This window comes from Seriola dumerili, unplaced genomic scaffold (genome assembly GCF_002260705.1).
Source record: "Seriola dumerili isolate Sdu_G_001 unplaced genomic scaffold, Sdu_1.0 BDQW01001092.1, whole genome shotgun sequence".
In the NCBI taxonomy this organism is placed as follows: domain Eukaryota; kingdom Metazoa; phylum Chordata; class Actinopteri; order Carangiformes; family Carangidae; genus Seriola; species Seriola dumerili.
In genome coordinates, this window is record NW_019175347.1 from 766890 (window position 1) to 782532 (window position 15643).

The following is a 15643-nucleotide window of genomic DNA, read 5'->3' on the forward strand; positions in this document are numbered from 1 at the left end:
TAACTTCCTCTGTCTCCTTCACATAATTGCAGGAGCTTTCCTTTCAGCAAGTGTGGGATGGTTCACAGAGGAACCTCCACTGTTGCTTTACCCTGGAGCGGTTCTCTATTAGCACCGTGGACCTGGCCTGTAAGATATGTGTGCGCCAAGTGGAGGGAGAAGGGCAAATATTTCAGCTGGACACTACACTGTCAGAGGTATGGCCTGATACTTAAGTCCCCCATTTAATTCATGACATTGTGAAAGAATTTTTCCATGTTTAGATATGAGCAATGCGTCACAAAAATCTTTAAAAGATCAGTGCAACTTTTGAACCTTCTTTTCATCATGAAATTTACATTCATAGATAAGGTATTTCCTCCAACGCTTTGTCTCTTTATTGTGAGAGATACTTGAGTGAATTTACTCTCTCCCCCATGTCCTCTTCCCTCTTTGTGCAACGCTCACAAAGACTGACAGGATGGGAGACATGGAGTCTTGACCCTGCGGCCTTCATATAGTCCTGCCTATGACAGACCAATGCAGAGCAGAGAGGAGCAGAGGGGAGAATAATCACCCTCCAGTCGCGCTGTTCTTGCTTCACAAAGGCCATCTGGCCAGGAGAATAGAGCTTGAGGGATGGAGGAGTACTCAGGCTTTGTGCTCAGTAATGAGATAAATTACAGTACATGTAGTGAAGAGCTGTGTCCCCGCCTGGCCTCGGTTCATTTGTCTCTGGGTCTTGCTCTCGCTTCTGTAGCCAGACCTCCAGCGCTTAATCCTCCAGATGCAATATATTTGAAAATCACTCAGCTTGCATCAATAAATGGATGGCAATGAAATGAATGATTTTCACTTTTTATAGAACCCAGAACCAGAAATTTTCTGTGCTACAAATCAATTTGAGCTACATTATGTTTCGTTTTGTGAGATGCTGTTAAATTATGTTCATGCCGCCTGCAGCCTGAAAGAATGCCACTGCTAGAGTTCGTGTCTCCTTCAACCTCTCTCTCTCTCTCTCTTCTCTCTCTCTCTCTCTCTCTCTCTCTCTGTCTCTCTCTCCCTCCCTCTCCCTCTCTCTCTCTCTGCAGGATTCCCAGAGTATTGACACATCTCTGCTGGACCCCGCCAGTAACATCACCACACTGGTTGGGCCCAATGCCTTCCGCATCCCTGTCTCCATCCGACAGAAGTTGTGTGGCAGCCTGGATGCACCGCAGACCAGGGGCAATGACTGGAGGATGTTGGCCCACAAACTTAACCTTGACAGGTGGGTAGAGGAGCAGGGCAGCCCAAGAGAGAAAAGGAGCGAGACTGTGACTCAGGCTTAGGCTCTCAGTGGCCACAGTCTGGCCACAGGAACAGGCTGTCATCGGCTTTCTTATATTTTTATTTTTTCTTTTAACAAGGGTAAATGAAAGAGATGAAATGATGAAATAAGAGTGACTTTTTATTTTTTTGAAATTAGAAAAAATACAGAAGCTCCCTCTTCTACAAAAAGTTAAGTTTCAGATCTTTTTTTTTTCATTATAAGGAGGAAACAAGATCACAGGGGGAAATAAAAGTGTAGATAATGAATCTCTTTTTATTTGATTGTGAATGTGATAAGCATCTGTTGAAATGAGATTAATTGAGCCGGACAGAGAGAGAGAGAGAGAAAGAAAGATAGAATAACGCTCCTCTTTTCAAAACGTCACCCACGTGTGTTTGATAGTGTTGTGTGTGTGATGGAGGTACAGTGTGTGTCCATTTATAAGGTCCCAGCTCAGTGGGGCGGCCTTATCACAGGCAGCAGCTGCAGATTGACGAGACCACTGACAGAGTGTGGCGTGGAAATAAGGGCGAGAGCAGGGGAGAGACTTGAACTGAGCTCATTCACAGCCTACACCGATGACTCATACAGAACACTAGTTTACGGCTTGTTATTTTCCATTTTTATGTTTATTAATGTTTATCATATTAATGATGATAAAAAGAACTGGAATTCAAGTGTTTATTTTGAATACCATAAACTGGGTCAACAGATTAAAAAACATCTGTGTGAAAAATAGGATTTTAAAAATATCATTTGCAGCATAACCACTCAGTTAACCTTTTTAAAGGGACTCTGGTGCTTAATCAGCAGCTCATTTGCATTTTATCACTACTTTTCTCTTAACTTTTTATAAATCAGTTTTTATTTTTTGTGCTTTGCAGAGAACTGCAGAGTACTGTAAACTACAAAAATCTGCAATGTCTTGCCGCAGGAACCATAAAAATTCAGATGAAAGTCAGTTTAAGCCGACTGACCACTTAAAAAAAAAAAATCTGGGTAATATTAGTGGAAAACCTAAAAAAAAAAAAAAAAAGAAAGGAAGAAAATAACCACTGATTCTCACACCACAAACACATAGGGATATACATCAGTGCTCGTATACAAATGCTTTCCTGTTGTGACTAGGTTGTTTCCTTGTTGAGGAGAAAGGTCAGTAACCACAGGGAGAAATGGATTTGCATTAGAAAATACCTGTACAGATGTCGGCACCTGTCGTCTAGTTCAAGTAACCCCTTTCCTCTCTGTTAACCATCAATCAACCAATTGTTATACATCTGTTTTGTCACAATCTTTCATTCAGGTATCTTAACTACTTTGCCACCAAATCCAGTCCTACGGGAGTGATCCTGGATTTGTGGGAAGCCCAGCATTTCCCCGATGGCAATCTAAGTCGCCTTGCCCAGGTACTAGAGGAGATGGGACGCCATGACAGCCTTGTTCCTGCAGCGACTGAGCACTGACATCTGCCCACCAGGGAGTGTGACATTCCAGGGAGGAAGAAGACATAAAAAGAAAATAAGAGAGGGAGGGGGGGGTGCCTGAAAGCAGGAGAGTCATTTGGCATCACAGTGACAAACGCACGTACACACTCATAGACACTGCGTGTCTGTGTGTGTGTACACTCAAAGAAGTAAGAAGATAGAGACAGCTAGGTCTACTCAGCCATGACCCAGTTAAACATTGGCAACAAAGGGGTTTAAAAACTTGGGAGGGTAAACAAGACTCTCTGTCAGTCATTTCTCTCTGGCGGTTCCTCTCTCTGGTAGAACGACTTGATATTTTTCGGCTCTGGTTTCCTTGGAATCAGCTGTCCGGTTATTTGGATGGACTGTGTGCACTATGTGGATGATGCCCTTGCCCCATGCCAACAGTCTGAATAGTGACACCCAATCAGAGGTCAAAGGATCCAAGGAGCACGGCTTGGATCAGAGGAAGCATCTCTCACTCTCCAGAAATCCGTCTCCATAGCAACTCCATGGATGAGTATGTGTTCTGTGATAACATTGTATTTAATAATATGCCTATTTATACATATCTTTTTTTTTTTTTTTTGTATTTTATGCTGCCTGTTAGGGAATACTGTGTAGTGTCCTCACGTTTTTGTTTCTTCTTTCATTATGTTTGACTGTATCATAGCACCCCCTGGTGGACTCTTACAGTAATGACTCATCCTGTCAGCCACACTTACATGTACAGAAGGAAATCAATGATGTAACCATTTTACAGATTTAGTGTTGCTGTCGTAACTAAAATGAAAACTTTTTAATTCATGTTTTGTATAATTATTGATTTTCAAGTATGTGCTTATTTAGTTGCAAGTCTTTAAAATATTTTCCCTAAGTTGAATTGGTTGTTTTTTCTTTACTTCCTTTGTTTTTTGCATGTTTTTTTTTATTAAGTCATTGGGCTAATTCCACCAGTCTATTGCCCCTAGATAGAAGGCGATCAACATTACTTTCCCAAACTGACTAAAATTCATGACTGATGCTGATGACTTGTGTGTTGTTCAAGACATCATCTATGTGAATGAGACCAGGCAGAGATGAGAGGTAGATCCTGTAGAAAAGGGAATCAAATAAGTATATTTTTGTAGGACCAATGCAACTGAATACAACTGCTTTTTACCAAATAATTGACATACAGTGTGTGCGGTTAAATTTAATACACAAAGTGATCATCTAAATGTCGAAAGTCATTTCAAAAAGTGTCATTTCCTGTGTTCAGGACTGAGTGACATTCATTTGTGATTTTGGAGGAGAATGGGAGATTTTGACTCAGACTTCTGTGGTTGTACATTAATGACAGAAGCCATTGATATTATGATGACACTGACTCTGTGCATAAAAATTAGTGATAGTTGTAAAATGCAACATTCCTTTGATGCAGCAGCACTTGTGACTGTTCAAGTGTTCTTGGTTGTTGTTTTTATTTTTCGTTTGTTTTTTTTTCCTTCTCAAATGGCAGTTGTCCCAGTTTTCGTAAAGCCGTCTATGCAAACTTTGCATCCTTTTGAAACAATCTTTACATTCTCAGTGGGCTAGCCTTTGCATTCCCTAGTTGTTCCTCAGCTTCATGATTATTATTGTGTATAGTGAGAATGTAGCCTGTCTGTTTCCGGCACTCATGATGTTCCGCGCAACTGCTTGCATTTCATCTGTCAAGTTATTGTACAAAGTGTAAGAAAGAATTTTTAAGACTAATAATAAATTATATTTATATGCAACATTGGAAAGGCTGAACGAGGAGCTTTTTGTCTGAATTGTGTGACGGAGCGACACAAATCTTACAGTCGTGGGTGATTATAAATAGACAAGCCTTCAAGACACAGTTGTTTTATTGGGGAATGTTATCCAGATCCACTCGTACACTCTCATAATCACATATGTACAGATTAAATAAGGCACATGCCATAGTGGTAGAGTGGACGGGATGTATTCTGTACACAGAAATCATCAAAAACATATTTTAACATCCAGAAAGGCAATAATTATCAATATCAATAGCTCAACTATTTACAAATGAATTGCGAGTGGAAAGTAGAGACAATGAGGGAGAACAAGGCCTAATATGTCTCGGCTCTGGAGGCTTGAAGGACAATGAGTTCACAAAGCCATCAATGATCTAATACCCAGAGGGCTTCTTATCGAAATAAAATGTACTTTGAAATACTATATAGAAAATTCTGTTTGTGTTTTCATTAATTTAGTCTTTCTCTGCTTTGTTCTGTAATAATATTAATAATAATAACAATAGTAATAATAATAATAATTACATCTTTGAGGTCACTGGGCATGAATTAGACATTTCTTTGGATGGATGACAGTCACAATTAATGGAATTGACAGTGAACTGAAAGACAGTTTACAGTCTGCTAAGATATTACAGCATGCAGTGACTGAGTCAAAAAAACAAAACAAAACAAAACATGAAGGCAGCTGTGACGGTACAAAAGACTGCACATGGAATACTGCTATATGGCTTTCGAAGGGCAGACCAGGAGCCTCCTCTGTACTGAACTGATCAGAGGGGTTTCAGTCCTCCTCTCCTGCGAGGGTCCCTGTCTGCCTGCCCACCTGGACAGTCTGGACCCGACAACCACTCAGCTTTCACAGAAAGCACGACCTGAACGCTTTGTCTGAGGCAGAGGTGACTAAGACAATGGGAGGTCAGATTTCCCCAGACATAATAAATCTTCTGCCTCTCATTTTTCTGGCTCCCTGTCCACCATTACGTCCATCACTCATCCTCCCTGTCAGTTTCCTTTGTCCTATCATTCACAGACTCTTATTTTTTCCCTTTCTTCTATTGGCCAGTGTAAGTGGCGCTGTGCCGTTGGCAGTGACAAGTCTCTAGGTGATGAGAGCATCTCTCTTGACGCTCTGTCACATTTTGATGTCTTGGGACTCTAACATCTTCGCCAGGGTCTTCTTCACCCTCAGAGCTGTGAGGCGAGAGGCCGGGTTGTGAGCCCAGCACTCGGACATCAGTTTCCCCATCTGTCGCAGACACTGTAGACACACGTACATATACATTAGAATATAAAAATATTCTAACAAACTTTAAACTCTAGTGTTTAAAATAAAAGAAATATAAGTACCACGCTTTATAAGGGAAGTTTATAAGTAGTGATAAATCATTAATAATTAAATATTAGCAAAAAGACATTTTTAAGACCAATCCTTCCAGTGGATGTTCAACCATGTTTGGCAAGTTTTCAAGTGATAAACCCCTGACCCATGACTCGCTCACTTACAATCCCATATGTTACTGTTCTATAAAACTTCAATGAATTGTTTATTAACCGTTAATAAAACATTTTAGTTGCAACATTTTAAGTCTTAAAATTATGCAATTGTAGAGTGGTATTGAAAAACATTTACAGTACCTCATCACTGCTCCAACGATTAGCAAATGAAGGTCTTTGTTTCTTAATGCAGACAACTTCTCTCATGTCCTCATAGGAAGGATCAGTGGGCACAAGGTCGTGATAAGGCAGCTGATACTCCTCCACGATGCCTGCAGGAAAATCACATATGAGCGGGAATCAGTGGGCTCATTAAGAAAACACACAACCATACATAGATCATGTTTAAATTAGTTTTTCCCTGACCTCCAGAGATGCAACGTCGCGCCATCTCCCAAATGATGAGACCAAAACTATACATGTCAGCCATTATAAAAGACTGGAAGTAGGTCCTGTTCAGGGTCTCATCCAGCACTTCAGGTGGCATGTAGCGCTTGGTACCAACGCGCAGATTGGGAGGGATATCCACCTCATTAGTGTCACTGAGGCAACAAGGAAGAATAGAAAAGGGTTAAGCGTATTTCTGCATGGTTTGGGAAATGTACAAGATACTTCTAAACGGTATTAAAAATTGGTGTTCAAAAGTCCAAAATTCAGTGTTTTACCTGTTAAACTTGACAGCCAGCCCAAGGTCTGCTATACAACAAGATCCGTTCTTTTTGACCAGGATGTTTTTACTCTTCAGGTCTCTGTGCGCGATGGCCGGTTTGCCCTGTGTGCCGTAGATCTCAGTGTGCAGGTGACAGAGGCCTGATATGGAGGAGTAGGCCAGTTTCAGCAGAGACTTGACGTCTAAGGTGTTGGACTTGAGGTAGTCATATAAGGATCCATTCTCATGATAGTCTGTGATCAGGTAGAGCTGAGTCCACGAGCCGGTTCCTTTAATATCGGCTGCTATGAATCCTAAGGGTTGGAAAGTAGGGATGACAGGGCTGAGAAATGCACAAGCACATAGATAATAACACACATAGTTTTGGTCTTTTTGGGAACATTTCACTGACCTGCACTCAGTCCCTAAACTAACCCAGAGAAGGAAAAAAACTTTAGCTCGTGTTGAATGATCAACACTTCACTCAGTCCTTATTTTATTAATTCTCCCTCACCGAGTATGTTGTCATGCCTCATCAGGAAAGTCTGGTAAATTTCAGTCTCTCTGAACCAGCTCTCTTCCTCCGTGGTGAAGAAGACTTTGACGGCCACTCTCTCTCCTCTCCATCTGCCCATCCACACCTCTCCGTATCGCCCTTTCCCGATCTGCTTAACCATCTGAATCTGCTTGGCGATGGTTCGCTGCACCTGGCAACAAATTATTGTAAAACAAATCTGTGTTTTATTGCGTCATTTCCCTTTAAAACCACGTTTTTTTTTAGTTTTTTTTTTTACATCTTTAATCTGAACAGAATTGTAGATAATTGGCACATCATCATTGCAGTCACTTGGTAAAGTATTTTTAGCTGTGCTACCATGGACGCAACTTAAAATTAGCATTTGATGTTATGTGAGCCCTCTGCTAAAGTAAAATTATGCCATAATTAACTATAACTGTTTATTAACTTTTAGGAGAATGGTGTTATTGCTTTGCAAAATTCTGCAAAGTTATTCAAAGCAAATTGGGATAAAAACAAAAATCAACTACATTTCATGTGTGAATAGTTGTAATGTAGCTTCTAATCTAATGTAGAGTTTTTTTTCCAGACAAAATGAATGGGGTTATTTTCATCATAATTTTGCATATGTTTGGCCTAAAGCAATATAATAATAGGATTTCAACAATATCTAGGTGAAAGTATGTAGTAATGCAATAATATATTAATGTAATGTAGACTTGGTCGTTAGGTGTTGAGGGAGATGTGCATTGTTCTTTTCTTACCAGTAGAGGGAGTCCTGACCCAGAGCCAGACCCAATGCTCCGGGAATGCTCTATCATGTCCTTCAGAGACTCCCCAGGGGGGATGTAGGTCTCATCCTGCTCCAGATCAATACTGTAGCGTGGCTGTGACTCCTGCCGCTTATATCTGGCAGAGAAAGGTGATGCAATGTTAAATGCGCATCAGGAAGTGTGACTTCGTTGATAGGTACGTGTCATCCTCAAGTTTCTCACCTGACATAGCAGAAGACGAGGATGAGACCGAGGATGATGCTGCAGACTGTGACTGTGATGAAGAGAGCCATGTACTGGATACTGCTGTCCACATAATCTAAAAATAAATATTGGGAAGATTTTAAAATATCAGTTGCATGTCAATTTTGATTAGTTTTATCCTTAACCTGCGCAATCCTGGTCTGAGCAAGAAGGAAAGTTGATAAAATTAGAAATGAATAGATGGTGACAGTCATTTGTTCACTGTTATCAAATCCAACATCAATCTAATTTTTATTGGCAGGGACAAGCTCCTTTCCCCCCCTTCTTCCCTCTAACCCTGCTCTACCCCCCCCCCAGCGTGAGATCGATCGCATCCCCTTCCTGAATCCCACATATCAGGTGTCACACTGACGTCGCTACAGAAACCCCTGAGGCCTAAAGCTGCTCTGGGGCTCTAGCCTTTCTGCCGTGCCCCTGTCAATCAGACTCGCACAAAACAAAAGACTCATGAAGAGAGGAAACTTCATGGTGTGCACAGACCAGAACTGCACACACAGTAAGAAGGATTAGCGGACAAAGAAAATCTGCAAAGTGTCTTATGAACTCCCTGCAGGCTCATTGAGATAAAAGGATAACTTCAATTTTAGTTAAACTTGGAAGAACAGTACATTCTGTCCTTGTGCATGGTTTTCCTTCGCAATGAGGGGTTATTACCTATATTTCAGGTGCACGCACTTTAAATTCACCCTTAAATAAAGTTGTTTCGATAATTTGGCTAAACTATTGACTGGTTTACAACCTGTCTGATCACCTGACCACTTGTTTCTTGCCCGTCAGACTTTGTTCTCAGATCTCAGAGATTACTTTGGTGATTACAGTGTTATCCTAACTAATAGAAGTGATGGCCAAAACTATATGACAATAAGCCCGAAGTTGTAGAAAACCAGAATCATTCTTTATTTCTCTCCAACTGACTTGACAAATCAAGTTGATCACTGTTTGCTTGAAGGGCATAACGAAGGATGTGAGGCTGTGTAAAAGTGTAATGGTGAGTGTGTGTGACAGAGACTGGGAGTGAGAGAGAGAGAGAGAGAGAGAGAGAGAGAGAGAGAGAGAGAAAGAAAGAATGTTTGTGTCTGTGTGTGTGTGTGTGTGTGTCGGTGTGTTGCAGAGTGACAGATGGACAGATATCTCACATCCGTACTGAGGCAAGAAACTCAAGCAGGCCCTGGGGAGAGGCTGTCCTTTTCATTAGAGGGTGAGAGAACAAGCCAAGCCTGCAGGCTCTGTTTCACCTGCCCCTCTCGCCCTCTCTCTCCGTCTCTCTCTCTCCTTCTCTGTCTCTCTCCTTCTCTGTCTCTCTCTCCCCCAGCGGAGCAGCATGTGCCACTTCACTCCGGCACCACACTGTGGTTTGTAACAGTTTAAACTGTCACTACCCATCATCACCCAGCATGGCCTGAATGAGCCCGCTCTAAGAGCCACTCGTGCTTTAAAGTGGGGCAGGATTTCAGTGTGTGAAAACCTGTGTGAGCAAATTTGTGTGTGGGGTTGTGTGTGTTTGTCTTACCTGATGTCATGATTGGAGGAAGAGTGGGATGTAAGTCCCTGTTGCAATAGTCCTGATCTGTGCAACACTCGATAGTTCTCCTGAAACGTGAAATCCCTGTGTCCTATCACACACACACACACACACACACATAAAGATAAACCTCAAGCATTTCTACACACTAATGAGGACACAAGAGTAACAAATATTTACAGCCACACTTATTCCCAATGAGAACATTTTACAGTATACCAAAGGTTTTTCCACTGTGTGTAAAGATAGCGGGCTGGACAAGTGTGATTTAAACACATCTCATAAAGAGCTGCAGTGAGTCAAGGAAAGCTCATAAAGACTTAACAATGGCTCATGAAGGAGGACACACATACACCGGCATGTTGAAGTTTTCATCCAGAGAGGAATATAAACACACACAGGCACACACACACACAAACACACACAACCACAGCTGACTTACTCTGCACTGGAACTCGGAGCCACCCATTGCTAAACAACCTGAAGTGAGCACAGCCACACCGCCCTCCTCCTCCTCCACCATGGTGAAGCAGTAACCATTAGTCCTGCCAAAACACACACATTGTATTCGTCACTGTAGCTGTCGATGTTCGGGTTCAATAGCATTTTATTTACTTTGAATCCCATACTGAATCTACATATTGAGACTAAATGTTTATCAGATCTGTTTGTCTATTGCAAGACAAGTTCTCAAACTATAAATACTCAGGTAGGCGTACTGGAACCAAAACATTTTGCCAGAGAGATTTCAGATTAGACTGATTTTAATGAATCAAGGTTGGAAGTGGTTTCAAAGTACATCCAGATGTTGCTGTTGAAACAGGGTAGACCTGTATCGTCCTGATTTTGAGTGCAGTGAACAACCAGCCATGAATCTGTGACCAGCAACAGCTCAACAGTGCTTGGTGTGATAGTTTTTGGCTGTGCCAAATGCAGGAAAGTGAAGTTGAGCACACCCAGCCACAGACGTACAAATCTCCTTTTATCCAACTGACTCTTAACTCCCCTAGCTGTTTTAGCTTATTTATACACTCCTTTTATTGGAAGTAATGTAATAAAACATCAAGATTTTTTGTTAAAACTATACAGTCTTTGGTCTGTTGTCTTTTGCCCATCTTCATGGTTGGTCAAGTCTGAACTGGGGATTTTACACTGTGATAATTAATGGGACTTTTAGATGGTTTGTTGTGCAAAACAAACAATTTGAAGATGTCACCTTGTGGTCTAATAAACATTGTTGAGCATTTAGATATGTATTTTTTTACATTTTATAATGAAAATATATATTTATTATATGGACCTAGATGTCTGTAACACGATTGTACTGTATGCACTTTGCATATAAATCTCTCCAATGCAAATGGCTGAGCTGATGCAGGTGCTAATAAGCTGTGCCTGCAAGAGGACTGAGGGGCTTTCATTAAAGGATGGAGCTAAAGTAAACATTTGTGTACTTCAGATCAGGTAATTAGTGTTTGTCTTCTAACAGCATTGATACAGAGAGTTATTTTCATAGTGCTATTTTTATGTGCTTCACCATACATGCAAGTGTTGTTGACTGATTTGTCAGGGCAGTGGTGGTTGCAGTGGCACCAAAGCATGTTTTGAGCTGAAACTGTGCTGCTGCCCTCCTCCGCCCTTCGCTCCGATCCCCCCTTCCATCCGTTCTTCAGCATGGTGTCCAACATGTTGGCTGTGCAGAAAGAGAGAGAGAGAGAGAGAGAGAGAGAGAGAGAGAGAGAGTCGAGGTTTAACACCAGGGCAGAACAAAACATCTGGACACTTCTCTGGTTTCAGCAAAGTCAGAGGAGTAAAACTTATGTACACATACCTCTGGAAAATTAAAGATAGAATAAATCAATTCTCCAAACAACATTTCTGCTCATTTCAATGTAATCTCATTTCGAATATATGTATGTAAGTATGTGTATATGTGTATGTATATATTCATCAGTTCTGCCTGCTCCTTGGCACTGTTTCCATGGCAATGCAATCCACAGAAAGTATGAATATGTGGTGCTGAAAGCAGCCCTGCTGTTCTGGACAGGACTCAATGTACCTGCATGAAGTCTGGAACCAGAATAACACTACTCACCAGAAAGAAGTCTTTGTGCTACTTGTGTTTGTTTGTGTATATGTGTGTGTATCTGTGCGTGCCTGCCTGCAAGTGCCACTGTATTTAGAGTGAGTGTGCATAGTGTGCATAGTGTTTAGAGGTGTCTGTGAGTGTGCAGTACATTGCTGCAATATTCAAAAGAATGTATTTACCACATTTGGCCCAGATACAAAACTTTCAGAGCCTGAGCTTCATAATATAATTAATAATTTTCTTAATGTCTATTACTGATGCTGTAGAATGCATTGTCAACAGATCTGACAATCAACTTAAAATTGTTTAAATAAACTTGTTGAATGATTATATTGTATATTATGCATAATGTCTCGGTCTTTAAAACATATATACTAACACATGTATAAAAAGATAAAAAGTAGAGTGTATATGTATGAGTATATAATTCACAGCTAACTGGATGTGTGTGAGTCTTTAGCATGTATCTGCTGAGAGAAGAATAACATTTCCAGCAGGCAATAGTTGCTGTGAACTCCTGTAACAAAACATATACAACTGAGCCAGGGCAAGTGCAGTGATACGGTACAGGTGGACACACATAAACCAGGAGGAGGATAAATATTTTTGCTCCAGACTTGCTCATCCTTGAAAGTGTTAACTTTTGCAGCTGCCACTGAACATCAGACAAAGTTCAAGGGAATTTCGTTTTTGAGTTATTTAGTCGTTTAAATGACGGTCAGCCAGGAGTAATGTGTAACTGTTGAAATAAATGTTGATTAAGAAGTAAAAACTAGGGGACGCAAGTTAGGCTGAAAATAAACAATATTATCCTTTAAGTGTTCAGCTTTACAAAAGTAAAATAAACAAGCAGGCAAATAAACCTGCATAAACCAACAGACAAGTCATAGAGGAAAATAGATTCATGCAATATTCATTCACGAATGGATTACATGTGATTGTAAAAATCAGATGCAGCTTTCATCAAGAATATCATGATCAGGTGGAATTTTAAAAACATTAAAGCATAAGCTAATATCTCCAAAGAAATAATAATTAATAACAGTTGATTTGGCATTTTATTATTTTAAACAATCTGCTGTGGTGAAAATGTTCAGACGACAGTTTGACGACAGTAAAAATGCCTGATGTGAAGATGTATTTTTTGCAGTGCTACATTTTTTTATCCTTAATTATCAAGTAACTGAAGGTGCAGACATTCCACCAGTGGAGAATTAAAACCAGTTCTGACAGCAGCTCGTCCCTGAAGACCTCTGCGGTCAGAGAACTGAACAGTGTTGTGCCACATGAGATGGACGTCTTCCTCTCACTCTCACACAGTCTGTAAGATTCTCTCGTCCTCTGCTCTATCCACTGCGGATTTTAGAGAACAGTAATAACCAAGCCACTGTGTTGTTCATTTACATTGGACATTCTGAGTTTGTTTTCCCTAAGCAAAAGGTTCCCACCACTGTGGATGGGGTTGGGTTTTATTATAATAGGTAGAGGTAGATCTAAGCAGTTTGCAAAAACCTGAAAGCCAGCCAGCCATTGAAAAAGGGACGTGATGAAAAGGCTGAATCAGAGTGTGATAAGACTTTAAACACACTGACTGTTCTTTAAGTAGTACTCTGTGTCCTTCCAACCTGATGTGTTACTGTTTCTGTCAGAGGGGAAGTTTGTGGAGGTGTTCTGATCCTCCCTCACAGTGGCCTTGGTTTGTCTATCTGCTCTGCAAGTGTGCTTTCAAAAACAGAAGAAAGGAATTTTTCATGAATTTGTCAGTCTTTCAGATACACTCTGTCCATATCAGCTTTGTTTTGTTTTTTTACGAAGGCGATAAGTGAGTAAAGAAGACAGCTGTAGGTCACCAGAAAACAGAAAAGCTGATGTCAGAGGCAGTGAATCCTGCTTTGGGGTAAACAAAGGGAGAAGACCGTGTCTGTGATCGACAGCCTTCACACTGACGATCAAGAGCGAGCCTGAAAAACTGAAATCAGACAGAAGCACTGCCTTAGACGTGCACAGCAGGGATCAGTGTTAACCTCTCCATATTATCTTTGTCTCCCCTATAATTTCATATGCAGCAAATAAAATGTTAGAGCAAAATGCTTTGATCTATTCTTTGAAACCAAACTTAACATTACAAACAATTTAGTTATTTATGGGCGAAATTAGATATTGGTAGAGAAGATGACTTATTTGCTCCAACAAGCTTACAATAGGATTAAAGGACAAAAGAAGATTGTGCCCAACGGGTGTCAAACTTTTAAAAGGTTGGTAGATGAATTGTGTTGTAAATGTACAGACTGTGGTCGCTTTTCTTGGATTTTGAGTAAGATAAGACTGTGCTGTTGTCAAAGAGGGGATTGTGTGTGTGTGTGTGTGTGTGTGTGTGTGTGTGTGTGTGTGTGTGTGTGTGTGTGGAGAGAGTTTTTCATGTTTGGTATATAAGAGCGGGTTTACTTCAGAGTCCCTGTGTGTTCAACAGACTATTAAAGAGGCTATAGGATTTTAAGTCAGCAGGAGTCTTGAGGGAGAGGCCATCTTTGTTACACTTAGTATAAGTTCTCCTTACAAAGAGCTGTTCTTCCTAAAACACAGTGTTGATAAAATAAAAATCATCCAAGTATAAAATTACCTAATTTAATTAGTTTCTAAGACTGTTCCATTGTCTTTCACACACACACACATCATTTCCCACGCTTTGTTTTCTCCTTCTCTTTGCCTTACACACACACACACACACACACACACACACACACACACACACACACACACACACACACACACACACACATATACACACACGTGCATGCGCACACACCAAACAGACTTGCTGTGTCAGCTACGGGGCACACTCAAGGTCACCCCGAAATCTGATCCACATCCCCCACACATTCCACAGGCTGCTCCTCAACCTAGACAAACACACACACACACACACACAAACACACACTCGCTGAGAATCAGTGTATTACACACTCCGACAATATTACACAGACACACGCACACACACTTGAAGCAATTAGAAGTTACATTTAGAGAATTTCAGTCACAGCTCGTCACCATCTGCATCTTTGGGTTCAGCTTTTCTAAACATTAGTGCCGACACATCATCTGCTGGTTTCATGACTGTGTTGCTCCTCTCTTTTGGTCTCTGATCTAAGGTTGACATTGTCTGTTATTGTCTTTTTTAAGGTTACAAACACAGCACATTTTTATAAACGTGTATTATATCAAACACTACTGGATAAGGTCAGCTACAACAGCAAGCTGCATTTCATTGTCAAATAAAACTGAGGGAGAGATAAGTGTTATACTTAGCTGTGTTATCACAGTGAAAAGGTTGACAGATGATTATCACCACAAATAACAGACAGCATTTGACCATTTCATATCAGTTCAGGAGAACTGATGAGGTAAATGAATGGTTGCTTAGTCTTAAATCAAGGTACACATACCGGGATGAGTAAGGATGAGTTCAGAGCATGTGTGACCTTAACATTTGTGAAACTGAAAACTAAAGCCAAGTTGTTCCTTTCATTTGTAGTCTAATATCTATTCTGTATCGCTGTGCTCTGCGGAAGCATTGATCTGAAAATGTGTCCCATGAAACAATAATGTTTTCTCTTAACCTCCAGATTTAATTCCTGATAAATATTCATTTTGATCACAGCTACCCTTGATTTGTTCTGTGCACTAGAAATAGGTGTGTGATGTCAACCTTACATGCAACTAAAGTTGTGCTTCACTGGAAAGACAAAGCAGGCAATCAATAAAAATATTGTTATAATAATGGGTTTCATTTT

At 40.6% G+C, this 15643-nt stretch overlaps 2 protein-coding genes across 3 annotated transcripts in view; one reads left to right on the plus strand and one right to left on the minus strand.

The window, feature by feature from the left end:
* Positions 1-4510, plus strand: part of LOC111237772 (netrin receptor UNC5C-like) — a 111954-nt gene extending 107444 nt beyond the window's left edge. For both annotated transcript variants that reach the window (XM_022766998.1, XM_022766999.1), the window contains 3 exons: positions 33-197; positions 1071-1249; positions 2595-4510. In XM_022766998.1, coding sequence (XP_022622719.1) covers positions 33-197; positions 1071-1249; positions 2595-2754 — 504 coding nt within the window. In that variant the 3' untranslated portion in view covers positions 2755-4510. The remainder of the gene's footprint in view (positions 1-32; positions 198-1070; positions 1250-2594) is intronic.
* A 492-nt stretch (positions 4511-5002) lies between these two features.
* LOC111237790 (bone morphogenetic protein receptor type-1B-like) lies at positions 5003-11451 on the minus strand. Its single transcript, XM_022767020.1, has 10 exons — positions 11306-11451; positions 10206-10308; positions 9752-9854; positions 8200-8296; positions 7969-8113; positions 7202-7394; positions 6704-7001; positions 6405-6580; positions 6180-6310; positions 5003-5802 (listed from the first exon to the last, which is right to left on the minus strand). The coding sequence occupies exons 1-10, from the start codon at positions 11449-11451 to the stop codon at positions 5677-5679; spliced, it is 1518 nt and encodes a 505-aa protein (XP_022622741.1). The 3' UTR covers positions 5003-5676.
* Between the last annotated feature and the right edge of the window lie 4192 nt (positions 11452-15643).